The sequence below is a fragment of the Pipistrellus hanaki genome (assembly GCF_964339955.1).
Source record: "Pipistrellus hanaki genome assembly, chromosome: 3".
NCBI classification, from domain to species: Eukaryota; Metazoa; Chordata; class Mammalia; order Chiroptera; family Vespertilionidae; genus Pipistrellus; species Pipistrellus hanaki.
This window is the reverse complement of record NC_140505.1, coordinates 81782286-81809184: the sequence shown is the minus strand read 5'-3', so window position 1 is coordinate 81809184 and position 26899 is coordinate 81782286. Positions and strand designations below refer to the sequence as shown.

The 26899-nt window shown below is 41.8% G+C and overlaps 1 protein-coding gene across 1 annotated transcript in view; it reads right to left on the bottom strand.

Moving 5' to 3' along the window:
* The window catches only part of FOXO1 (forkhead box O1), a 100037-nt gene that overhangs the window by 3630 nt on the left and 69508 nt on the right, over positions 1-26899 (bottom strand). The window contains exon 2 of the mRNA XM_084879387.1: positions 117-1472. Within this exon, the coding sequence (XP_084735513.1) occupies positions 135-1472 (1338 nt within the window). The 3' untranslated portion in view covers positions 117-134. The remainder of the gene's footprint in view (positions 1-116; positions 1473-26899) is intronic.

Sequence of the window (26899 nt, the reverse complement as noted above, 5' to 3'; positions counted from 1 at the left end):
CAAGAGGTAGCTAGTTGACCTTTAAAAAGTCTTAACCATGGGCGATGGATGGCAGTTACAGTATTCCTCTCCTTTGAGTTCTGTTTGCAGGTATTTTGATAATGGGGCAATCTTACCTGCTCGGGAACTCACTCTCAGCCTGACACCCAGCTGTGTGTTGTCGTCTTGACACTGTGCGGGAAGCTTTGGTTAGGCAACACATTGTCAAAATTAAAATCCAAAGTATCTCCATCCATGAGGTCGTTCCGAATGATGGACTCCATGTCACAGTCCAGGCGCTCAATAAACATGCCGTCCAAGTCACTCGGGAGCTTCTCCTGGTGGAGGATGCCCATCCTGCCGTAGCCGTTGCAGCTGCTCATGGAGGAGTAGCCCCCAAGGGCGTTCATCTGCATGGGGTGAGGTGGAGGCCCTGGCAAAGCCGTCTTCACTGGGGCCAGGCGGCTCATACCCGAAGTGTGGGGCATGGTGTTCACTGCGTGGGGCAAGGCACGCCCATTAACTACAGAGGTTGGCTGGGCATGCCCAGGGTGGGAATGGGAGCTGGGAGTCAGCATTTTGTTATGAGATGCCTGGCTGCCATAGCTTGGCATGACCGAATTAGGGCCCATCAACACATTTTGGCCCAGGACCCTACTGTTAGGTTGAGCCACCCCAGGATCAACTGGTGCCATAATGTCATTATGGGGAGGAGAGTCAGAAGTAAGTAACTCCTTCAAGAGTCCTGGTGCACAATTATACTGACTTATTCCTCCATAGCTCGATTTATTGTCCTGAAGGGTTTGCATTGACATCTGGGGCAAGGGGCTCATGCTGGATTGGCCGTAGGTATATTTTTGGTAGTTTGGACTGGGTGAATTCAGGCTGGTGTTTGGCGGTGCAAACGAGTAGCACGGTGTCTGCTGCATCATGGCACCAGGTGAAGACTGGGTTGAAACAGTTAATGACGGTGGTGATGACAGGAGGTTGAGATTATCCAAAAGGTTTTCCATGTTTTCAGGATTGCTTATCTCTGACAGACTGGGCAGAGTAGAAGCCATCTTTGCAGCGGAGGGTGGGTACACCATTGAATGCACGTCACCATCTCCAAGATCATCCTGTTCAGTCATAATGGGAGAGAGTCTCCCACTAATAGTACTAGCATTTGAGCTAGTTCGAGGGCGAAATGTATTCCAGTTATCAAAGTCGTCATTGCTGTGAGAGCCAGGGCTGGCAGGCCACTTAGAGAATTGAGACCCCGGGCTGTCTCCGGCACCCTCTGGACCAGACTGGAGGGATGCTTTTTTCTTGGCGGCTCGACCTCGGCTCTTAGAGAATTTACTGTTGTTGTCCATGGACGCAGCTCTTCTTCTGGGGGATTTTCCACTCTTGCCTCCTTCCGGGTTGAGCATCCACCAAGAGCTTTTTCCAGTTCCTTCATTCTGCACACGGATGAACTTGCTGTGCAGAGACAGATTATGACGAATTGAATTCTGTAAAGCAAAAACATCATGTTAGAAATATAGTCCTTCTCCAACTACATAGAGTACTGATTTCAGCCCATATGCTCAGAGTGGTTCTGAACCCCACTATAAAAGAGTTCACACCATAGAAGAAAAATATTATCTTAAAAATAAAATCTGTATCTTAATGAGGGAACAAAATTAAATACTCATTATTATAAATACTTCCTTTTATATAAGTATATTTTATAGGGGAATTACAGAAACTGGTTTTAAAACCACTTACATTTTGTTTACAGTCAGTGCTATGCAAATAGTACTTCCAAACTAAGTGCTATAAAAACTTTTTCCACTCTATTATCCCTAAAACTACTGCCAATTTCATAAGGTTGCACATATGTCATTTACTCAAAGTGAGAAGTTTTGCATTACTGGGCTTACATGATTATGGAAAAGAAATAAACGAAGCAGCATATATTATTAGTCAAAAATTAAAACCCTGAAAACCCTAAGATTTAGATTCATTTAAGCCCGTAATATCCATTAGGCAAATATAGGTGAATATAAGAAAAAAAATGGGGGTCCCCCCTTTTTTTTAATTTTAGAAAGTTGAACTGCACCCCATCCCCCAAAGAAAAATTTAAATTCAAGTGTTATTTGTCACCCCTTTTTTCCCAAAATATCCAGCAATATGCACCAACTAATCCAAGGACACTGCATCAGAAGTTATTCTCTGTCCAAAAGGATAATCTTGGAGAAGTGGATGGCATGGAGAGTACAAATAGCTTGAAGTTTCAACCTGCTAGGAACAGCTCCATGACTGAACTGTGCCATGTATACTCCTGGGACAATTAGTAGAGAGAAATCAACCTTTTTTGATCATTTAGGAAGCTCTGCTACTTACTGGCTACATAACCGCATAAAATTCCTTGGCCCTTATCTATACATATAAAACTCTAATATGCAAATAGATCAAACAGAGGAACAACGTGCTGACCACCAGGGGCATGCATGGAACATGGCTGCAGTGGGATGATGGAGTAGGTGAGCTGGGGCACCAGACCAAAGTGGGGCATCAGTCACTGTCATTGGGGCGAGCCTCTGGTGGTTATTGAAAATTCTTTGCTCCTGCGCACTGCGGTCCCGCCAGGCACTTGCACCTGCTGCTGGCACTGGCCACAATCACTCTGTGCCATAAGCGGGTGTGAGCGGGGCCAGCACCATCAGCATGTGGGAGCAGCAGTGGCAGGAGTGGGCTGCTGGCAATCAGGGAATCGGGGGCCGTGGGAGGGGCTGGGCGGGGACGTGGAGGATGGGCCAAGATGCGCCTCTGTGCCCACCGCAGCCTCACAGCCCACAGTTTCTTTCAAGGTGCACAAATTCATCCACTGGGCCCCTAGTGGTATATAAAATGCTCAAGGGTGTCTGGTACACAGTAAGAGTCACCAAGATGAATATACTAGATCCCATCTTTGAAGACACAAGTTTTCACCAGGCTAAGCTATTTCCTTCCTCTTATTCACTAGGGTGCGGGTAGGAGGTATTACAAACACAAACCCACAACTCCAGACACACAGTGAAGGGAGCTAGAGACAGTCTCAAGTTACAGTAAAAGCAGCGAAGCTGAGCTACAATCAAGGAAGCCCCAATTTGACTCCCCTACTGGCTCACAGAGAGATTGCCAGCATCCAGAGAGCTCCTGGGACACATGGAAAAGGAAAAGTGGGCTCCTAAACCAGAGGACTTAGACTTACATCTTTTTGTCCCTAGCATAGGACAGGGGACAGTAAACTCTCACTACCTGGTCATTGAGCAGTGTCTGTCATCAAGTCCCCAATCCCAAATCCAGGACGAGATTCCCCAAGTATCCCTGAACCCTGGGAGCAGGGCTGAGCACATGGCCGGGGACTGAGCTCCCTAGACCCATCACCCCTCTCCTTGACCATGAAAAGGCGCTGGGGCTGGATTTGTGGTCACCCCAGGGTGCAGCCACAATGCCACATCCTCATGCCATCGACATGCCACTCATTGCGCCAGAACAAAGGCAGGACAAGGCTGGAGCTCCAACACAAACCATAAGCTCAACCTTTTTTCTCATTGAAAGAAATTAGAAAACAAAGTGGGGATTTTTCCCGCCCCCCACTTTCTTAAAGAAGATTTAAAAGTCAATGAGGCCTTAGTTGTTTTGGCTGAATGGATAGAGTGTTGGCTTGTGGACTGAAGAGTCCCAGGTTCGATTCTGGTCAAGGGCATATGCCCAGGTTGTGGGCTCGATGCCCAGGAGGAGGTGTGCAGGAGGCAGCCAATCAATGATTCTCTCTCATTATTGATGTTCTATCTCTCTCTCCCTCTTCCTTCATCTATGAAATAAATAAAAATATTTTTTTTTAAAAAGTCCGAGTCAGGCCCAACACCCAGGGCTGAGAAATCCACAGCTCAGAATGCCCTCTGATCCTCTGTACTACATTCCACCCAAGGGCTGCAACACAGAAGCAACTGACAAGCCCTTCTGCCAGGGCACACGAAAGTGTGGGTCAGAAATGGCCCTGAACAGGGTCTTCAGCCTGGATGGTGGGCAGGTGTGTCAAGTGAATGACAGGGAGCGTTCTTTGTTCCCAAGACTTCCCTCTGCCTTCCCACCTATGGATCTGTCCCCAAACTCAGTACTTTCTAAAAGAGGCCAAGAACTGTTTCCCCAATCCCCGATTTCACTCCCATGACACTCCCTTACGGGAAGGTTTTACACATACACACACGCTCCCACAGCCACAGCCTCATATGCTGGGCTGACCAACACCCGCAAACCAACTTCCAAATTCCTCCTTAAAGCAGCAAGCCTGTGCCTGGGGTAGACCAGAATGGAGGTAAGTACTCTGACCCTGTGACATGTTCCACATGCTCAAAGTCTGGACATTTGCACAATATTCCATCATGATAACTGTGTTCTTTGAACACAACAGTCACATACATAAACTACAATGAAGAAATTTCTAGAGAAAAGGAAGCTTGTCATTTAGTTAATGATAAAGGGGGAAGATCTTCCTAAATATTCAATAGTATCTTCCTGGCTATCTTTGCTGACTGGCAAGGAGGGTGAGGAGGTGGGTAGCCCTGCGGCTCCACAACATTAGATCAGATCATTTGCAACTGCAATTGGGGGGGCTTTTAAAATAAGACTGCAGAATACATGATGGTGAAATATTTAAAAAATTTCAGGAAGCATTCACTAATTCAGATGGGACATACATTAACTCACTAATTAGACTTATTAAAAAAAAAAAGGTCCCATAGAAATCCCTTACTTATCAAAACATTATGCTACATATTTTTCTAAGAGGACATTTGAGGTCGCTCTTTGAGTAACGTAGCTGTCTCCTAACTTTGCCAACAATTAAAAAAAAATTTTCCGAACAGGAAAAGGTTTTCTGTGCAGGGCTTGTTACATAAATTCCTGTTTTTCACATAGCCAGCAGGACATTAAAGAAGCTATGATTTCCAGGGGGATAGGGCTGGGGGTGTTGAATAGGTAAATCTTGTAAAAACTGCGTTGCTATTTAATGATGTTATGTCTACCGGAAGTGGCCAAGGCCAGAGGAAAGTGTAGTTCATCCATGGAGCCATGAAGCAGACCACATGCACTGTCAGTGCCCTGAGATAGTCAGTTCTTGAACTATGACAACTACTTTGTAAGGAAAGAGGCAGGGTGTGAGGACAAAAAGCCCATGCACTGCAAACCACTTACCCAGAACCTGAGTTTCTGCATAACACCACTAAAGAAAAAGGCAAATCAGCATATTTCCTCTCCACTAGCTGTATTTCTCTGCAGCCATGGCTTTCTGATAATGCAGAGCTTTCTTTTCTCTGAAAATATCTCCCTCTGCAACCTGCTCCCTGACTCTACCCTGCCATCTGCATGCCTGGCCCTCCAAGCAGGGAAGCCAGACCAAATAAACTCCATGGGTCACGTGGTGAATGGGTATCGTGGACAAGATATGCTCTTGCTTGCTTAACCTGCTCTGCTGGCTGTTTCTAAGTTTCAGGTGTTCGGTTTTATGTGCTCTACAGACTGGATTCCAGGCTCCTTAAGGGTACAGGGCTAAAGTTTATTTTTATTTCCTAATCTCAAATCCCCTAATATGTCCCCTACACAAGATACAGTCAATGGTTATTGTTTATTTTCATCCCCAAAACATTATAAGGAAGTGTAGTCTAACACACCTTTTATCCATCTATCAATGTGCCAATTCACACCAGTTATTTACTGGGACCTATTTTCTGCTACATGCAGCAAAGGACAAAAGAAGGAATTAGATGCAGATTCTGCCCGCTAGGTTTTATGATCTACCTAGGGAAAGAAGAAGTCCCCCTACATACACACTCAAGACAGAAATTGATGCACAAAAAGAACTGTTCAGGAGCATCGACTTTTTCCCATCAGAGGTCACCCCCATCTCTGCCCAGTGTCCCCTTTCCAGAAGCATTTCCCGATAACCCCACCCATCATGCAGCTCTCTAACACAGGACCTGGTTTACTCACCATGATTCTACTATGCCAGGTCCCTTGGAGGCATGTCTGGCACCCCACTATACTATAAGCTGCATGAGCTAAGGGTCTGACTTGATGTAACACTATCCTCACAGCTCCATCACCAAGAAGGCACTCAAGTATCTGTTGAACAGTTCCTACATTTTCAGGGCTATTGTGAAGATTAAATGAGATAACACACATTAAGTGCTCACCTCAATCAAAATTAGCTGATGACATCTATAAAATAACATGTCTACATTTTAGAGACTTATCTAGATTATAAACATCAGTCTCATTTCTTTAACCACATCTTGCATTCTTTCTAATAACATGAGGCTTTTACATGTAGTGACTAGAAAAATAGACCAGTTTGCAGCTAAGCGTTAAGAATAGTACTTCAGATACTAAAGCTCCTCTGTAAACACACTTGCTGGTCAGTGTCATCAGGATTCTTTTTAAAGTGTTGCTGCCTAGTCTTGTGTGTGAGCATCACATACAGCTGTGGGCTCTCTGAATGCAGCCAGTGTGTGACAGGGAAGTGTCTGGTATCAGAGCAGGGCTACTTGAACAGGTCACAATCTGGCAACTCTGTGGAGAACGGTTACAACTGAGCTCCGTTAGTCCATCACCTGCCGGGCTAGAGAATCTGGCCCCCAGAGACCCTAAGGAACTGGATAGGAACTGCCCCTCCTCCCCCACCCCCAGGCTCTTAGCAACCATCACTATCTAAAGCAATAATCAGCCAGCCATTAAAGTGTTAGAAATCTTTATACCTTTCTTTTACTTGTTTTTTTTTTACCTCATTTTTAAAAATTTATATTTGCAAATGTGTTCGATAATATACATGATAACTGGTATAGTATAAATAAATAAATGTAGTATCAAAAGGGTATACAATTTTTACAAACACATTTAGGACCACCAGGCTTATTAGAAGAGACTTCCAGTAGACTAGAAACTCCAACAAAGAAAACCAAGGGGACAGAACTAGTCCTAGAGTCAAGTCTAGCAAACTCTTTGGCCCCCGAGGCCTGGGTTGTAGAAATGTCCTGGCCCAGCCCTGGGACTGCACCTCTCCTCTCCTGCCCTGCTCTGACACACAGTACCCTGGTTTTCCCTACATGCTGACCCTCCTGAATCAAATCTTTTGGCATGAGCTACAGCTAGGGATCCATTTAGCCTGCCCATTGCTGTATGTGGAGACACCACCCCTCAGCCATGGGTCTTCCCATCACTGCTAAGCTCCACTTTTCTTTCTTCTCAGCAGTACTAAGACTTCTCTGGTTTCTGTGTTTAACAAAACTAAAATAATACCAGCCCTTACCCTCAACACATCCTGCTCATGAAACCCTGATCTTCATACTTTATATCTGTATTACCTTATAGAGTTTACAAACTGCTTTCAGTACACCATCCTTGAGGAGTACCATATAACTCAGGTATTATTGGCCCAGTTTCAGGAAAGGGAAAACTGAGGCTCAAAAAATGAGCTGCCCAGCTAAAACTCAGGCCAAGGTTTTAAGACTTTGCATGTAACCACTGCCAGCTGGAAAATCAGCTCTTTGGCTTCACCATCATTAAGAAGACTGAGGTTACATCTTATGGGAGGGGAAATGATACTGTTTACAAATACTAGTTTACAAAACTTGTTTTCTGCCTCCATGGGTAATAAATTTTAAAAACATAACTTGCTTTTAATTCCAATGGTTACTCTTTGTGGGCAGCAGCTGAAGTGTGCATTTCAGATAGGCACACAGCCCTGGGGAAAGTCTGATAAAGAGGTTGTGGGAACCCACCAAGGAAAGGGAAGGTCCTCAGGGTCCACCACAGCCTAGAGCTGCCCGTGACCTGAGAGGTGCTAGGTATGAGCAACACTCATCAAGCCAAACAAAAGAATTTTCCAGACACTACATGACTAAATGAATTTGAAGTTCTAGAAATTTTTTCAAAATACTAAACTAAATTTCTCCATGAACATTTTATCGAATTTCTGTGAGCTTTGTCAATGTGTGTATTGTTTTGTGTACTCCTGGTATGAACTTTTTACTCCGTCCTCCTGCTTCCTTTCTTTCACACCATCTCTTCCTGAACTTCTACAAGTGAAAACAAACTAAGGAGAAAGTAGGAATAATCTCTACTCAACAGTTCCCAATAGAGTTGCTAATAAAACAACTGCAAAATAATCCATTTTGCTTGCAAACAAAGAAAATGACCTTTTGCCAGTAGTTCTTTTTACAAGTGATGTCAATGGACATATTATCAATAGACAACAGATAAATTAAACTTTAAGAAGTGCAGTAAGATCTGCTATAAATAGCTAACCACAAGCTTATGCATCAGGCCCCGACATTCAGCTTTCCTTTCTTAAGGTTGATTTAATTTCCCAAAAACCTGTCCTTCTTGCCTAAACATCAATGATCCCAAAGGCCCTCACACGCCCTACTAATCCTGAGGACTCGGGCTCCTCCAGTAATCCCAGGGCTGTAGACAGAGGACTTGCAGCCTTGTAACATTTTCGAGCTGGAGGTCATCTGGCCTTACACCCTCATTTTATATTAGGAAAGACAGAGTTCAGAAAGATGAAAATGCAGATGAAAAGCTTGTGTGTGTTCATTTACAAAAAAAGCAAAAAAAAAAAAAAAAAAAGCAGAACCGAATGGGGCTTTATTCCTAGAAGAATATAAAACAAGAATTAAGAACATGCAGTGTCCCTCCCCCTACCAAACAAATTCTTAGCAATAGGTTCTCAAATGGGTAAAGATACACACTTACCCTAAAAAGCTTTATCTCTGACTCAGATCATTCCAAAGAAAGGAAAATATGACTACATTAAAGTAGCTTTTACTTAACATAAAAACAAACAATCATGTGGGAGAATATGCACTATGTAAAACAATAACAAATGTAAGAACACTTAAGTGCCATGAAACTTGTTCTCTGGGGGATGGGCATAGAGAGGTGGAAGCCAAGGTCACACTGACTTCAGGGTCACTCTGAGTAAATCACCTGTTCTCACTCAGCCTTAGTTTTGACATCTGTAAACCAGAAATGAGTGTTACAAAGGATTGCTAAAGACTAATAGGCATAATGTACATGGAAAGTGCCCCGTCACCTGGCACAAACTGAGGAAATAAAGGTTGGTTATTTACTGACAGACAGTAAAGGGGTATATAAACAGGAATTTTTAAGCCATCATGAATGGTTACAACTTGAATAAACACTGTTCCTCACAAACTTCCTGTTTAATAGGCAGCTAGTCTCCCTCAGGCTTGTTGTGTGTCCTCCTAACTGAGCTGCAAACTCTTTTACACAAAAATTGTTTTCTCCTCTTAAGAAGATATCAAATTTAAAAATTTCATCATTTAACTAGTGTGTTCTAATTAACTTTTTGGGTGACCTATGCAAGAATACATGTATGTCCAAAAAGTTATTCAAGAAGGAGATATACCAACTGACTGATGATTTTATCCAGAATGGCAATTATTATTAGAACTAGAGGCCCAATGCACAAAATTTGTGCAAGGAGTTTGGCCCTCACAGCTGCAGCTTCATTCAGAAGGACGTCCGGTCCAATTTGCATATTGCGCTTTTATTATTATAGACGAGAGGCTCGGTGCATGAAATTCCATAGGGAGCAGGCCTAAGCTATGAGTCAGAAATCCTTAGCACTGCCACTGAGACGGGAGAGGCTCCCACCACCACTGCTGCACTAGCCAGCCATGAGCCTGGCTTCTGGCTGAGCGGCACTCCCCCTAGTGGAGCATACTAACCACCAGGGACAGCTCCTGCATTGAGCATTTGCCCCCTGGGGGTCAGTGAGTGTCATAGCGACTGATCATTCTGCTGTTTGGTCAATTTGCATATTAGCCTTTTATCATATAGGATGATACTCTTGATACTCTTTCTCATTTCTTCTCACACATTAGTTACCCACCACCCTTTACTTCACAAAGAACAAACCTCAAGAGGTAGGGGATTCCAAGAACATATTGGAAAAGAGATGAGTTACAAGTGAATGGTCTGTAGTATTAGAAAACACAGAGCACATGAGGGGGAAGGAAGAAGGAGAGGAAGAGGGGAACACTCAGCCTGGCCTGTACACTCACCAATCTGGGAACCCTTGGGGGATGTCCAAATGCCAGTTTACTCTTGGGATCAAGCCATTTTACTCCAACGGGATCGAACCTAAACTGGCATTTGGACATCCTTCTCGCAATCTGGGACCACTAGCTCCTAACCACTCACCTGCCTGCCTGCTTGCCCACCCCTAATCCCTCTGCCTGCCTGCCTGATCACCCCTAACTGTCTCTGCCTAGGCCCCCGCCACTGTGGCTTTGTTCAGAAAGAGGACTGGATGACCAGAATACATTCTGTCAACCCAGTTTTATTAGCATATTACCCTTTATTAGTAAAGATATGAGTCAAGGAAAAGCTCTCATGAATATAAATTCAAAGGCAAGAATACAGAAACTTAGAGTAAAAATTTTAGACTAATATCCTACCTAGAGGATGTACTATCTAGGATTGTTTTTTATCCTGAATATGCTTGCTGTCTGGAAAACCTGGGGAAAATGAATCTACCAAATGCATAATCTATTTACCAAGAACTGTTACTCTTAGTAAATAGAATTTAAAAGTACAAATTCTAGGTTTATGTGTTTTTCTGTTTTGGAACTCATATACAATAAATCCAGATTACAAAAAGAACAAGTTGCAATGAAAACACAACACTCTAAATGACATATTATTTGCAATGTAGTTTTCTTAGTTATACAGAATATTGAAACCAGTTTATCCTGGTTTGTCCTTTATTCTGAATAAGGAGCCTAATGAAACAATGATTTGTGATTAGTTAATTAATTATACATTGCTTTGGGGCAACCTCCTAAAAATTCTTAAGACCTGGTCCCCATGTCAAATAGCTAGAAAAAATCACTTGGCAACTCAAACCACCACAATAAAGCAAATATAGCAATAAAGTCATACTTTTTGCTTCCCAGTGCATATGAAAGTTAAAAATTACATTTACACTATACTATTAAGTATAAAATAGCATTAGATCTTCCATATGTGTCCTCCCTAAAACCACTCGTCCCTACCATCAAAGACTGTCTGAATCTGAGGCCTACACTTAGGTTACAGGCACCATTTGTCCACAGCCTCTCACAACACTATGGTGCTATGCCTATTTGTAAGACCCCATGTTTCCTCCCCAAAGCAAACACTGTGCGCAGTATTTTCACCTGCTTGAAAACTCTGCATCAACTGAACAGGAAAGGAGCCTGAGAAGTGCCTCCTCACCCCTCGGTGGTCACTGACACTCGGCCAGAAGGAAGCATATTTATGCCAATGTTGCCCACAAGGACTTGCAACACAAGTCAGGTCTCTAATCAAGACCGAAGCTAGCCTGGGAGAATGTGCTTCATGCCAAGATCATTCCTGGGCTCAGAGGATGTTGGGAGGAATTGGCCTTGAAACCAGATTTAGATTCCCTGGGTATATGCCACTACGAATCCTTTGGGTTCCATTATTTTTTAGCTCAGCCTCAGGGCGAGGCTAGCCTATATTCCAGAGAGAAGAGACAAAGTCAGAATAAGAAGAATCCTCATTTGAGTGATTAGCAAATCTTACCATCTGGAATATTTTCTTTGTATTAAACTTTTTACTGTAATGCTGTAGTTTGAATTCATAACTTCTTTGGAAACATCAACAATAGTGTAGCCAAGAATTAAAAGTACAAGACTATGTTTATTAATCTCCAAAGACAATAATCCCATAGCTACTTTGGTAGTTATGAATATCATTATAAATGCACTGATTGCACACAAACACATTTGTTGTTTTGGGTTAAAAAAAAAACAACAGAGAAATTTGCATAGCTAGCTCTATCTTAAATTTTTAGAGGAAAACTAGCAAGGAAGGTTGAATAAATTACTAAATAAACCATTTTTTAGGATTCAAACAAAGACAAAGTTAGACATTCTCACTCAAGCCCGTCATTAGTGACGGTATACATTAAATTCCTTCCGAGCTCACTGTTTTCAGTGTTATCACTCTGACTTACTCCAAAAAGGAATTATGAATAGCAACCATTGTGGCTGGATTTTTGCAAGCAGTACAAATGTTTTGTATCCCTTCCAAACTACTACATTCGAGGATACATTGAACCACAGCTACAATTTTTTAAAAATATACTTTATTGATTTTTTACAGAGAGGAAGGGAGAGAGATAGTTAGAAACATTGATGAGAGAGAAACATTGGTCAGCTGCCTCCTGCATGCCCCCCACTGGGGATGTGCCCGCAACCAAGGTACATGCCCTTGATGGGAATAGAACCAAGACCCTCAGTCCACAGGCTGACGCTCCATCCACTGAGCCAAACCGGTTTCAGTACAGCTACAATTTTTACCACAATATGTGCATTAGTATATTCACAGGTGCCTTTTCTCCAATTTCTTAATATTATACTTCTGTTAATGCACTTCAGTATTAAGGGTCTTCCCAAAAGTCAAGGGCTTGTATTCTGTCCAAATTAGGTCATTTATTCAATTTGCAATGAACAAGTTAGATGATGTCTGGTCTGCCTTATCACCATAACCCAAAGAAACACTGTGAAGATTAAATGAGAATATGTTTGAAAACTGCACATGCATATTAAAAATGTAAAAGATGCTAACAATTTCAAATATATTAGAGAATTCTAGAAATTCCTGATATTCTGGAAAAACCGCAACAAAAAAAGCAAGGTTTTCTAGAAGTTGTTAGCCCCATTACTGAAGATACATAAACAACTATGAGCAGTGTTTAATATTAATTTGCTGTCTTTATTTTTTATTACTAAGAAAAGAAATTTAGTTGAATTCTGAAAACCTAGATAAGATTGTATTGGAGAACTGTTAGTGGTTGAACAAAGTTTGAAAAAAATCATTCTCTAGGGCAATCCTAACCCCCCCCCCCCCCCGCAAGATGTTTTATATTTTAACCATTTTTTTAAAAGTCCATGACACATTTTCATCAAACAATTCATTAAGACAATATATTAAATATAATGGATAACCATTTTAGTCCTCAAAGTAGCTATAAATTATCAGTAAGCTGGAGTAGTATGTAATTTTAGAATATTTATCTTATTGAATCACTAAACTAAATAAATGCTCAATGTGTGGAGTGCCCAGTAAGTTAGTATTTGTGAAAACAATGCTTTAAAAGTACTAATAAGACATGTCTGGAGGAGAATGGAGAGGTAAATGTGACTGTATTTGAATTCAGACAGAGAAAGGGGGAAATAAGGTAGGAGGGAACTTGAGAAAGCAATGTGGGAGCATGTATTTATTTCCTGCATGCCACCCACAGGAGAGCAACTGAAAGATCAGAATCAAGTTATAGCCTGGAACCTAGAGGAAAGGGCCTGCCTGTCTTCCCATGAGATGATGGGAGAGGAGAGTCTGTGCTCTACTTGGAAAGCAGATATTTTTGATTATTCAAAAATGTTAATGTGGGGGTGTCTGTATTATTGTGCAAATACATTTTTGTTGATAAGCTAAAGTATCTGAGGGAGGTGCTATCTTTTGGTCTGGTTCTTGCCAACCCAGAAAGGTGGCCTTATTCCATCCTCAACAGGATGCTGCTGCAGCTTTTGTGGAGAGCTTGATGTGGCAAGGGCAGCCTTGAGAAATGTTTATCTACCCCTCTGAAAATCATAGGGTTTTCTATTAAAGCAGCTGTTTGCTTTTGTCTTATGACTGGAATACTACTTGGTTGTTTTGAAACTCATGCTTAATCTGTGACTTTTTTTTTTCATAGTTAGAGGAGGGCAGGATACTGAAACAGTGACCATTTGTTTCTAAACAAATTTTAATATTCTCCCTTCATGCAGTCTAGTGTGTTTTTCATACTTTACCCATAGTCAACATTTGGCAAACAAATTCAGTTCTTACTTCTTGAAAGGTTTATTTTTGTTTCTTGAGGTCATTGTCTAGGCTCATCCATTAATATCTTTCAGGTTGTTCTTTTAAAACAGCTAACAGGAAATTAAAGGAAATAATGCCTTACAAATGTAGCCATACACTGTTCAACAGAAACATGGATAAAGCTACAACAAATTACTCCTGAGTTAGTACTGCGGTAGGTGTTTATGAGATCCTGAACCAAGACTGACCCACGGGTCGACTTCATTACTGTGAGGATAAACTGAGATGATATTTGGCTCCCCCATAATTCCACATGTAACACTCCCTCCACCACACACACACACACACACACACACACACACACACACACACACAATCATGAAAGGCAATACACACACAAAGAAACAGGTCTATATCTTGGGAACTTAATTTTTTTTTTAATAGATTTTATTGATTTTACAAAGAGAGGAATTGAGAGGGATAGAGAGTTAAAATGTCGATGAGAGAGAATCATCGATCAGCTGCCTCTTGCACACCCCCTCCTGGGGATGTGCCTGCAACCAAGGTAAATGCCCTTGACAGGAATCGAACCCGGGACCTTTAAGTCTGCAGGCCGACGCTCTATCCACTGAGCCAAACCGGTTTCAGCGGGAACTTAATTTTTAATGGTTGATTTTCCCACCAGAATTTGATTATAAATAAACACATGATTGTGAGTATAAACCCTACTCTTACACCTTTCTTTTTCTATAGTCCAGATGCCCTGACTACCTTCTTTCCTTCCTGTCACAAAATAAGTTAGTGCTATGCAACTTACAACCAAGTTTAAAAGTCACACCGAAACCAGTTTGACTCAGTGGATAGCGCGTCGGCCTGCAGATTAAAAAATCCTAGGTTTGATTCCGGTCAAGGACATGCACCTTGGTTGCGGGCACATCCCCAGTGGGGGGTGTGCAAGAGGCAACTGATTGATAACTCTCTCTCATCGATGTTTCTAACTCTCTATCCCTCTCTCTTCCTCTCTATAAAAAATCAATAAAAAATATTTTTTAAAAAAGTTTAAAAGTCACAAGTTACTAGCAAATAAAGAAAGAATAGCAGGTGGTTTGAAAATTTTGTAAATAATAGGTCACAAAGTCTACTACTTTGATCACTATTCTGGAGGACAACTGAGAAACACTTGCTAAGAGAAATCACATATTAGGTCATTAACTTTCCCATCTATTTCATAGCACTTTTTCCTATGGGGATCATTGTATTCTTTCACCCAAGTACACAAAACCAAAGTATTTCCATTAACTCAGTTTCTATCTTCTGGGTTTTAAAATGCTGTATGTGAACTTTGGATCTATAGTCAACTCTTGGAACAGCTTAGCTCAGGTAAGGAGGAAAGCATGTAGATGCTTTGGAATGGAGGTAAAGAAGGAGAAGGAAAGAAAGAAAACCAGAAATCATGAAGTATAATGTCGAAATCTCAATTCTAAAAAGTTGAACTTGCTTACTTGGTTTGAGATTTCAATGCAAAATATAATCTATCATTTCTGGCTAGTTGGAACAATTTACTTCAAAATAAAAAAAAAGTTTTGTTAAGAAATTCTAGGGCAGGTGGAAGAGATTAACCCGAGAATTTATATGCATAACCAATGGACAGAGACCGTGGGTAGTGGAGGCCTAGGAGAGAGACAGAGGGGCTAATTGGGGAATGGCGGGGGGGGAATGTAATACTTTCAACAATAAAGATAAAAGAAAAAGAAGTAAGGCGTGGAATGAATTCCAAATCTGCCAATTGTACCTTTACCCCCAACCTCCCTACCCCACACTCCATCATCAGACAATCTACTGAGAACAACAAATGCAAGCAAAATTGAATGTTTAATATTAAAGAAAAGTTGGGAAGAAGGGTATTGATGCAGATGGCCTCACTCAGGGAATGTGCCTGGTCAAACACTTGCAAAAATGTGGCAGCAAGCTGTTCTGCGTCCAAATTTCTTCAATCATCCTGCAGCTGTCACTCAGACTACAGTTCATGGATATTTACCTAACACCACTAGCAACTGGTTCTAAATGTGGATCCTGTTGGTTGAGAACTTTCCTGTGTCCTGATTAAAATTCCTACCTCATAAAGCTCCTGTTGAATTGCTGACAATGACATGATGACATGGATTCCCCATGGCCACCTCCCTAAATGCTTTTGAGAGGGAGGAAGGCAAACAAGGAGTAGAGAATGGGAAGACAGAAAAGCGTTGTGGGTTGATTTGCTTAGAAGACAACTGGATGAAAAAAATTATTTAGAATCCTGAGACTTCTCCTAGGTCAGGAAAATAAGCTAGCTTTGGCCGTGACTCCACTCCTCACACTGTAAGAACCACAATGTAAGCAGCAGAGGAACAGGTTCTAGGGTCAAGGAAATAGAGCCTAGGGGATGAGGAACCTACACACAGGTAGGTTCTCCCCATTAGCATAAAGAATACAACTAGTATAGAACCAGATTGGGCAAAACCAGCATCTAGGATTGGGAAGTTTCTATATAACATCTGACAATGAGTGTCAATTTTGTTGTCCTTAAAACCTTTGGTGTACTCTATTTGTAACTGATATAAATGGTGCCCTTTATGACCAGCTACAAGTGGTCTTTATAGTCAGTTTTTTCTTTTACAAGACAACCCTAATGAATATAATGATGTTGTTTTTGAGTGGTGAAGGTAATGGGAATTTTCAGTTTCTAGTTCATCTTTGAATGTTGTCCTTTCTGCAGTTGTTGAGAAAAAGAACATGTATAACTTTTACACCAGAATGAAGGTACTTTCTATGGGGGAACAAACAAAAAAATCTACACTTGTTCCTCTTTTATATATTTATTAAAAATAATAATAAAATTGATTTTCTACAGTGCCAGGACCTGTACTATATGATACACATACATACATTATTGTATACACATATAAATATGTGCATAATCAAATCAGATGAAGTTCAAACTATATCCTAAGATTTTTATTTTTCCAGAAAATGATAGCACTTTTCTTAGTAAAGAAGCAAAAAAACCCAAAATACCAATAGTTTTAAAACAGTTTTATGCAAAACAGTGGAGCACAGCAGCCAAGGAACATGGGCTTGTTTTCAGACAAACCTGACTTCAAACCCAGGCCTAACACTTAGGAAATGTGTGACGTTGGCTGGGTTACTTACCCGCCCATGCTTTAATCGCTTCATCTGCAAAATGGGGTAATAGCTGCCACTTCAAAGGGCTTTTATAAGGATAAAATAAGATATTATCACCCAAAATCTTTATACCATTCAAAATGTGAAGGAAATGTCTTGCCTCTGACTATAGGCAAGGCAAACCTCATGTCACCTCCCTGCACAAATTCCTAAAGAACCCAGTGCTGGTATGTTCTTTAGGCAAAACACATTCAGGGCACTTAGTCTTAATGTTTATCCAACCATTATTAGCAGTAGCAACAAAAGATGCTGTCATTTGAAGGTGAAAGTCATCCAGGGCACAATCTAGTTGTTCAGCCAGAAGCTCAAAGACACTTCATTTCAGGTCGTTTCCATAGTGCCTCTGAGTACTCACCTACCCACATGTACAAAACACTTCAATCAGGTAGACATGAGCCTGCTGGGTTATGACCTGAGCATCAATATTTTTAAATCCATTAGGAAGTGTTGGGAGAAATAGGAAAGTTACAAAAAAAAAAAAAAAAAAAAAAAATCAAATGTTTCTTGGAAGAATGCAGAAAGAGATTTAGGTTTTCACAGGACATAAGAAGTGTCTAAAGTGGATAGAGTACCATCGGAAATTTTAGCTGGTTTTGTGATCCCTCCTTCCCTTATCTTGAATAAACCCTGAAGAGACACTGCTTGAAGGCAAAAAGGTGAACAAAAATAGAGCACAACAGCCTTCACACTGTTGTTAAAACACATTCCTTCACCTTTGAAAGATAAGTATAAAAAATTGCAGAGGGCTGTCCTCATACATAGTACAAATTGTGTTTAAATTGGGAAACCACCTGCTCCTTGATCAGTCATCCTTTTATCATCAACAGAACTTTAATTAGCCCCCATCTGTTTCCTGTTTTATGTCACAAATTTTAACTTTCATCTGTTTGGACCAAACTGCAATAAACTACATATATATATTCCTAATTATGCAAATAGACTGAACAGTGGAACAACCAATCACTAGGACGTACAATGACCACCAGGGGGCACCTGAGGAACAGGGTGGGCATCAGCTGCAGCGGGATGGTGGAGCAGGTAAGCACCAGACCAAGGTGGGGCACTGGTCGCTGTTATCAGGGCGAGCCTCTGGTAGTTACTGAAAATTCTTTGCTCCTGAGCACCGCGGTCCACCCGGTGCTCACACCCACTGCCACTGGTCCATCACTCGGCACTATCAGCAGGTGCAAGTGTCGGCTGCTGGCCCTGATCATCACTCAGCGCTTCGCTACCTCCCTCTGCTCTTGAGGAGCGATTAGGGCAGTAGCCGACACACACACCAGCTGCTGACGCCAGCCCCAATCGCTCCACACCATCAGTGTGCGGGAGTGGTGGTGGTGGGAGCAGGGCTGCCAGAAGACAGGGGACTGGGGACCACAGCTGGAGGGGCCTGTTTGGGGCGCAGAGGATGGGCTGAAACCCACCCCTGTGCCCACTGCAGCCTTGCAACCCACAGTTCCTTTCAAGATGCACAAATTTGTGCACTGGGCCCCTATTCCTATCTAATAAAGAGGGAATATGCTAACTGACCCTCACACCATCACAAAGATGGTGATGCCCACATCCAATAAGGAGGGAATATGTTGACTGCTCCACCATCAAAGATGGTGGCACCCTCAGCCAAAAAGGAGGGAATATGCTAACTGACTGTCACTCCCTCAAATATGGCGACACCCACAGCCACAAGATGGTGGCGCCCAGTCTCCTCAGCCTGCTGGGCAGCAGGCATGTGGCAAGGTCGGGCCCATCCTCAGGCAGGCCTGGCCACACTGCACACCTGCCTTCAGAGTCCCCCAGGCCCCTCAGCCCCCCAGCCACCTAGGGCAGGCCCAAGGCTTGCACTGCCGGCAGTGTCAGCAGCAGAGGTGTGATGGGGTGTCGCTTTCCCTTGATCGCTGGGTTGCCTCCCACCCCTGAGGGCTTCTGGACTATGAGAGGGGGCAGGCCCGGGCTGAGGGACCCCCTCCTCCAGTGCATGAATTTGCATGCACTGGGCCTCTAGTAGTAAATAAAAACAAATAACTTTTCTTTCAAACAATATGCAATTAATTTGCAGTAAGCTGATAATGGACTATTTTAAAATAATGTGATTCAAATCAGCTATTTTCTCAAAAATGAATGTCCTATATTAAAAATTCAACAGAAACTCTCTCCTACCCACATCTTCTTGCATTCCCCCCCACCTATCCCCCCACCCCCATTTAGAAGGTTTTCAAGCTGTCTGGCTTCAATTTCCTGATTTTACTGTTAAATATGGGACCATGTCCCACCATATAAAAAAAAAAAATCTCAAAAACATAATGTTGACTTAATTAACAAAAGTTGTATACAGGTTAAAAAAGCTCGCCAAATGGTTCTCATGTCAACCCCGACCCCCCCCCAGCCCCCCCCAAAAAAACCCTCACCCTTTGAGAAAGGCTGAGTAGCTATTCATATTCCTCAAGAGCAACCCTGCTCACTCATCTCAAAACTGCCCACGCTCACCTACCTAGTCAGTACCTGAGACATAAATATTATTTGAATAAATCAATAGATATCAGAAGAGGATTTCTTGACCTGCTGCTAACCTAGCCCAAAAACTATGCACATTAAGTCAATTTCACTTTCTTACAGGAGTATGAATAAGTGAGTGGCTACTACTCCAGACTAATGACCAGAATCTTCTAGGAAGCTTGTTGAAAGTAGAAACACTAAAGCCCTTTGCTCAGAAATTAGTACTCAACAGGTATGGAGTTGTGGACTCAGAGATCCATATGAAACAGTCATGATAGTGAGGGTCACCAGGTTTCAGAAGACCTGAAATAGCTTCATGTCCAATATTCCTTTTAGTTCTAATATTCTAAGAAAAAAAGCTCATTTGTGTTGATTCTGATTTAACAGGAATGTGAAGTCCCAGAATATCCTCACATAATAGACAAGTTTGAGAAATGCGGTGTTAATGGTAGTTTGGGTCATTAACAACATATAATGAAAGGCAGCTTAGTAGGATGCTGTTATTTAATAAACTAGAAGCCCGGTGCATGAAATTCGTGCGGGGGGTGGGGGGGAGGAGGAGAAGAGTCCTTCAGCCCAGCCTGCACCCTCTCTAATCCTCGGGGATGTCTTGCCTGCCTGCCTGTCTGATTGCCCCTAACCCCTCTGCCCACCTGATCACCCCTACCCACCTCTGCCTGCCTGATGGCCCATAACTGCTCCTCTGCTGGCCTGATTGTCCCTAACCACCTCTGCCTGGCCCTGCAATTGGGACTCAGGATTCCCTCCTCCAGCCAGTCATAGGCACCAGGGATCCAGGCTGGCTTCACCCGGGCCCCAGGCGCTGGTGCCTAGGACCGCAGGCTTGTCCCTCTCCTGGGCCATAGCCTGGCTGGTCCCCATTTCTCTCTCACGAGCTCATTTGTGCCTGGCTGGTCCCCATTCCTCTCTCCCCAGTGTTCTGAGCCATTATGGTGTGACGGCCATTGCATATTAGCTCTTTATTATAAAGGATAGTTAAGAAAGGATATTCAAAATAACTATAGCCCTGGCCTGTGTTATTCAATTGATTGAATTTTGTCCACTGCACAGAGGGGTTGCCAGCTGGATTCCAGGTCAGGGCACTTGACTAGTTTATGGGTACAGTCCCAGGGCAGGTCAGTGGGTGGGAGTTGGCTGATCAATGTTTCTCTCTCTCCCCATCTCCCTCATTCTTTAAAATCAAGAAAAACATTTTAAAAAAATAAAATAATTATAAAGTTATGGAAAAACAGTTTGTTCTGAGATCAATTTTTAAATCATCATTGTTTTTCACAAAGAAAAACAAAAGCATCATTAGTGAATGAGGACGTGTCAACCTCACCTTTCAATTTCCTGGAATTTTCCTCCCCCGCATTCCCCATTAATATATAGTATTTCCTTTACACAAACACACAGCCAACTTCACAATGGAGTCTTTACAAGATCATTGCTCCAGATACCACTGGCCAGAGACTCAGTGGGAGGAACACTACTGCAGCCTAATCAAAAATGCTTCATCTGCTCCTGATTTGTAAAGAAAGGGGAAATTTTTCTTATGAAATTTCTTGGTATCACCTAAAATTTCTTTACATTTCTGACAACCTATCTGACTCTGGTGTAGAGGGAGACTTCAAACTTGCTCTGAGAAAATGAACAGCAGAATGTACTTTTTTATGGATCAAAGGTTCTGCAGACAGCTCAGCCTAGGTCAGGTGAGCCTGACTCAGGTTAATACAGAAAGAAGGGAGCATGAAACCCCATTCAGCAAAGTGGATCCAAGCAGCTGCCAAGTTTTTTAAGGGTTGAAAGCAAAATCTAAAAGAAAAAGATGTCCAGATAAGTGCAAAACTACCCTAGCTGATCTGTCACATCAGGACTCACATCACATTAAACATCTTTTGAGATTTAATTTAGTACACAGCTTTTAACTAGTTCCATGTTGGAGACCAATCCAAAGAGGGGACTACTTCTTATTCTTAGTTCAGCCCAAATCCTTCAGTGTGTGTCCAAGTGAACTGTGAATTCCCTCCTCTCTATTTCATGCCTGTGGCTTTGTCTTCTATACATGGATGCACCTACCTCTTCTCTCCTAACTCCAAGGCTGTTGCCACGACATGAATGTCTAAAAATAATAAAAGTGAGAAAGCCCTCAGGCTAAAAACTCTGGGTCACAATTCATAAAGTAATGACTCAATCTACAGAATTGAGACCAGTATTTTTAAAAAATAAAATAGAGCATATTTCACATAAAAGTACAGTACAATTTTGTAAAACCAGCATTGTGTGCACAAGTACATAAGTCATACTTAAAATGAATTTCTTCCTATGCATTAGACTGCGGAAAAATGAGAAAGCCACAGAAACAGAAAGAAATGTATGATTTCCTAAAGAACAAGCTTTCCCTTCTTTAGGAAAGGCTTCATGACAAAGCCCAATAAAAGGAGCACAACTCCATCCCCAGGGTTTCTGAAGATATCCCATAACCTTCAGGGAGTTCCAACTTCTGCACAGGCAACATAGGTGCACTGCATGGCAAATGTGGCTCTGACTATGTAGAACAGGGGAGTATGTGGAATGAATGAGAAAGGTTGAGTAGCACCTTTAACAACTTTTTAAACCAAGTAATTTCTGAGCAAGTTACTGTTTTATCAACAGATGAAATGTGGCATACTAAATTTTCACAGGGTACAATTTTTAAAAACCTGATTTTTTAAAATTAATTTTAGAGTGAGAAAGAGGTTAATCAGTTGCCTCTGCATACACCATGACTAGGAACTGAACTGCAACCTGGCATGTGCCCTGATCAGGAATCAAACCCACCACCACTTAGTACATAGGACTACGCTCCAACCAACCAAGCCACACCAGCCAATAATAATATTTCTTTAAAATCACACATAGTGTGATTTTAAAGAAATATTATTATTGCTCTGGCCGATGTGGCTCACTTGGTTGGAGCTTCCTTCCATGCACCAAGAGGTCAGCAGTTCGATCCCCAACAAGGACACATGCCCAGGTTTTGGGTGCAGTCCCTCTCACAATCCAGGACTGCTGGTTCCCAGCTGCTAGCCTGCCTACCTTCCTGATTGCCCCTAACCGCTTCTGCCTGCCAGCCTGATTACCCCCTAACCACTCCCCTGCCAGCCTGATTGATGCCTAACTGCTCCCCTGCCAGCCTGGATACTCCTAACTGCCCTCCCCTGCAGACCTGGATCCCCCCACCCAACTACCCTTCCCTGTAGGCCCGGTCGCCCCCAATTTCCCTCCTCTGCCGACCTAGTCACCACTAACTGCCTTCCCCTGCAGGCTTGATCACCCCAAACCGCCCTCCCTTGCAGGCCTGGTCCCTCCCAACTGCCTTCCTCTGCTGGCCATCTTGTGGCAGCCATCTTGTGTCCACATGGGGACAGGACCTTGTGTGTTGGAGTGATGATCAATTTGCATATTACTCTTTTATTAGATAGGATGTTTCTCTCTCTTTCTCTCTCCCCCTCTCCCTTCCTCTCTGAAATCAATAAAATATTTTTATTAAATTAGAAATATTATTACTCCATCTTTCCCTTGGGTGGGTGCAGAGTCAGCACAAGGAAACTATGGCTCAGGCAAGTGAGTAAAAATGAATTTATATTATGTTTACATCCTAGGAAAAGAGGAAAGAAGACACGCTGAACAATCCTCTACTGGAAACATTGCTAAAGTGTTTTCAAACTGAAGATTATACCATCACTTAAGATATTTTTTCTCTACTATTTTGCCCAGCATATTACAAAACTGCATCTAGGACTGAAATAGCAGGTTGCCTCAAGAGCAAATGACAATATTTGTACCAGAAATGTTGGCAACCAGCAGCACAGATGGGTTTTTGCACTGCAATCATAAAACTGGGGCTCCAAGAATAACTCCACCCACTGCACCAATGCTAAACTGCTGAATCCACGGGCTCATTATTCCATAGTTTTTCAACCACCTCCTTACCAAAAGCACGCGTACCTGCCTGAACCTCCTCAGCCTACAAAGGGCTCAGAACAATGAAGAAAATGAGGGAGAGTAGACCAGAGTGAGTAGTTCTCCAGGCATCAACAGATAGTAAATGGTAAATTATCCACAAGAGGCAGGAATACAAAAATGATGGAAGCGTCCATGATAATTACTAATACAGTTCCAAAGGCAGTCCTGCATCTACAGCACAGCTCACTAGACAAAAAAAAAAAAAAAAAAAAAAAAAAAAATCTCCTTCAAATGCTTGAAGAAAATAGCCATCTTTAAACAAAGGACTTGGCTTTCCACATCTGCTCTACTGACAGCCAACTGAGATGTGCTGCTCTTCCTCTGTCCCTCTGCAATTTCTACCAAATGGTCTGAAAAGGCAAATAAACTTATGGAGACATTAATTATGAAACCCATCCAATTAAAGTACTGTCTGGCATTCACAGTATCCTTTCCCGCCTTTGAAAATGGCCAGGATTTCACTGTAGAAATAAATGGGTTTCTGCTTTGTGCTACCTCAGCCAACCTCCAAGTAAACCACGGGGTCTTCCATACAAAAGAGAACCAATGTACAAACTTATCTCAGATACAACAGTAATTTTTCAAATAATCTTCAAATTACATAATGCAGAGTACAGAATTATGCTCCACATCCCCGTATCTCCGAAGGTGCAAAAGGCAACAACAAAAAAGGGTATGGGTTCAGGCAAACAGAATTATACATTTAAATAAATGTTAATTTTACCCTAAGAAACTAACAGTGGAGGATTAAGGGAAGGCTAATCTCCTGCCTTTCCTCTCCAAATGATTAGTATGTTCTAGAACAGACTATAGTTAAAAATAGGTACCTGATCTACTCAGGAAAGTCATGTGTGTCTGGAGGATGGACCTCGACTTTCATTTTATTACCATGCCTTCTTTCACCTGAATCTAAATAAGCCCAGTGATGTAACAAGTGAAATAAAATCCCTGCCTACCTTTTCATTTTCCAGTGAGTTAGTAAAACACTTAGTGAAAATGAGGCCTCAAACCCTCCACTAACAGAAGCAATCCCAAAGGCTAGAGAAAAAAAAATTAAGCTTTGGAATACATCTTCATCTTTATACTTGAAATATGTGTATAAGATTTTGGGGGAAATGTACTCCAAGCCAAAAAGTTATCCTAAGACCTCACTTAAAATTTCAATTTACTTAAAATTCAAAACTTGCTAACAATAAAAACAGTATTTAAATGTTAGTAAAGCCGGAAGTTGGAGTAAAATAAAACACAGTACAGGCAGTCCTCGGATTACATCGGACTCAATGTATGTCGTTTCGTGGTTACAGGACCATCTCCCATTTATTTGTTTTTTTTAAATGTCCGTCATTTCAACGTATGTACATATGTGCTTTATGTTTTTTATTTTTTATTTACCACAAGTAAAGGTCAGGAATTGTTATTTTTCTTTTCTTTTCTTTTTTCTTTCATTTTTTTTACTGTGTCACTTCATTACTGCTGTGTATGCGCTCCATGTGAGTGACGTAGGTGCTTATGTAGGTGGGTTCCTACTTTATGGCGAAAATCGCGTTACATCGCAAGGTAGGAACGGACCTCAGTAGGAATGGATCTCCAACATAAGTAACCCAAGGACCTACTGTATTTCAGAGTCAAACTCAAGGATCCGTGTTGTAAAATACTCGATCTTTGTTATTCTCTCACTCTATTTGTAAAAAAAAGGAAACATTTTTTTAGTTTTGTTAATTAACCATGAACTTAAGTCAAATAATGAACATTGCTGCCTCCTTAAAAAATCAGAACAGATTAACAAAATCTTCTAATTTATTCTGTTTCAGAAAAAATTTCAAAGCCACCACAGTATCTCTGTCTGAAGTTTAAGAAAAAGGAAATGTGCTTTTGTATATCAAAACTAAAACAATCTTCAGGAATCCCATTGTTCCTATGTGCAGGGAGCTCAGCTGTTCTGAACTGGCAGGAGTTGAGACAGGAAGAGCTGTCAGACTTCTCGGGCTGGTCACCAGAGCATAACTGAACAAAAACCCAAAACAGATGTTTGAGAGCTACTTGGAAACAACAATGTGAAAATACAAATAGTAGTATCTTGAAGAATTACAATGGTTTTACTCTTCTGCCATAACTGGCAATAAAGAAGTAAATTCAAAGTCTATGATCTTTTTTCTATGGCGGCCTCTCTCATATCTCCCCTGCTGCTTATGGCTCTTACTCAACTCCTCCCAGTTACTATTATTTTATAACCTCTACAGCAAATCTGGAAATGTAACAGAGAAATTCAGAAGCCATCATTTTTGTCCAAGAATGACTATTCCAACACAGTGACAAAAAGAAATGCACTTGGATAAACAAAAATATATATTTTTACAAAACAAGACATTGAATTAGACTAGTTATAGCTCATATATCTAAACCATATAATGCAAACAAAACACCGTAAGAGAAATTTACATCATGGCCTAAAATGAGCACATAAGGAAACCCTCTCCTTGCTGAGACTCTTGGGGTTCCTTCATATATAATGACTCGTGGCAGTTACCGTCCCTTGAAAGAACTTTCTTTCCAAAATGACCATTATCCAAATGCCCACTTCTTCTGGAGTTTGAGAGAAAGTTTGAGAGAAACATTCATCTGTCCATGCTGAAAATGGAGACAGAGATTGCCTTCAGTTTGCTTTGCAGGAAGCACAGCTGGGAAAGACACCATGTGTAAGAGAAGGCACTGGGTGGGCAGCCAAGAAACCTGCTCTACCTGGTATCACTCACTAGCCTGGTGACCTCAGGCACAGCTTCACCCTGTGACTCAGATGCCTCTAGTAAACTGATAGCCTTCAAAGACCCTTGAGTTCCTTCCTGTAAAAGTCTGTGAGTCTAAGAAAACAGAACCCCATTTTAGTAATCCAACCAAGTTTGAGGAAACAGAGGGATCTAAGAACACTCTACAGGATAAGATACTAACTATTCCAAGTGGTAGCCCAGCAAGAACTAAAACATGGAAATGCAAAACCAAAGCTAAGGAAATATAAAAATGAACCAAGAACAGTAGACCAAGTTTAGTTTTTCATCTCTGCAGCATGTTATCCCAGCAGTCACAAGCCCCAGAACTTAGGTTGGCTCAGATTTGCTCTGAATGGAAGCAAATCAAGGATATGAAGATACGCTGAAATGAAATTCCAGTTTAAATAACATAAGAACTGTACTAATGCCTTCTATGAAGCTTTTTTTCCCTTAAAACACACAAACACACACACACACACACACACACACACACACACACACAAATTGTTAGGGATGGAGGGAGGGATGGA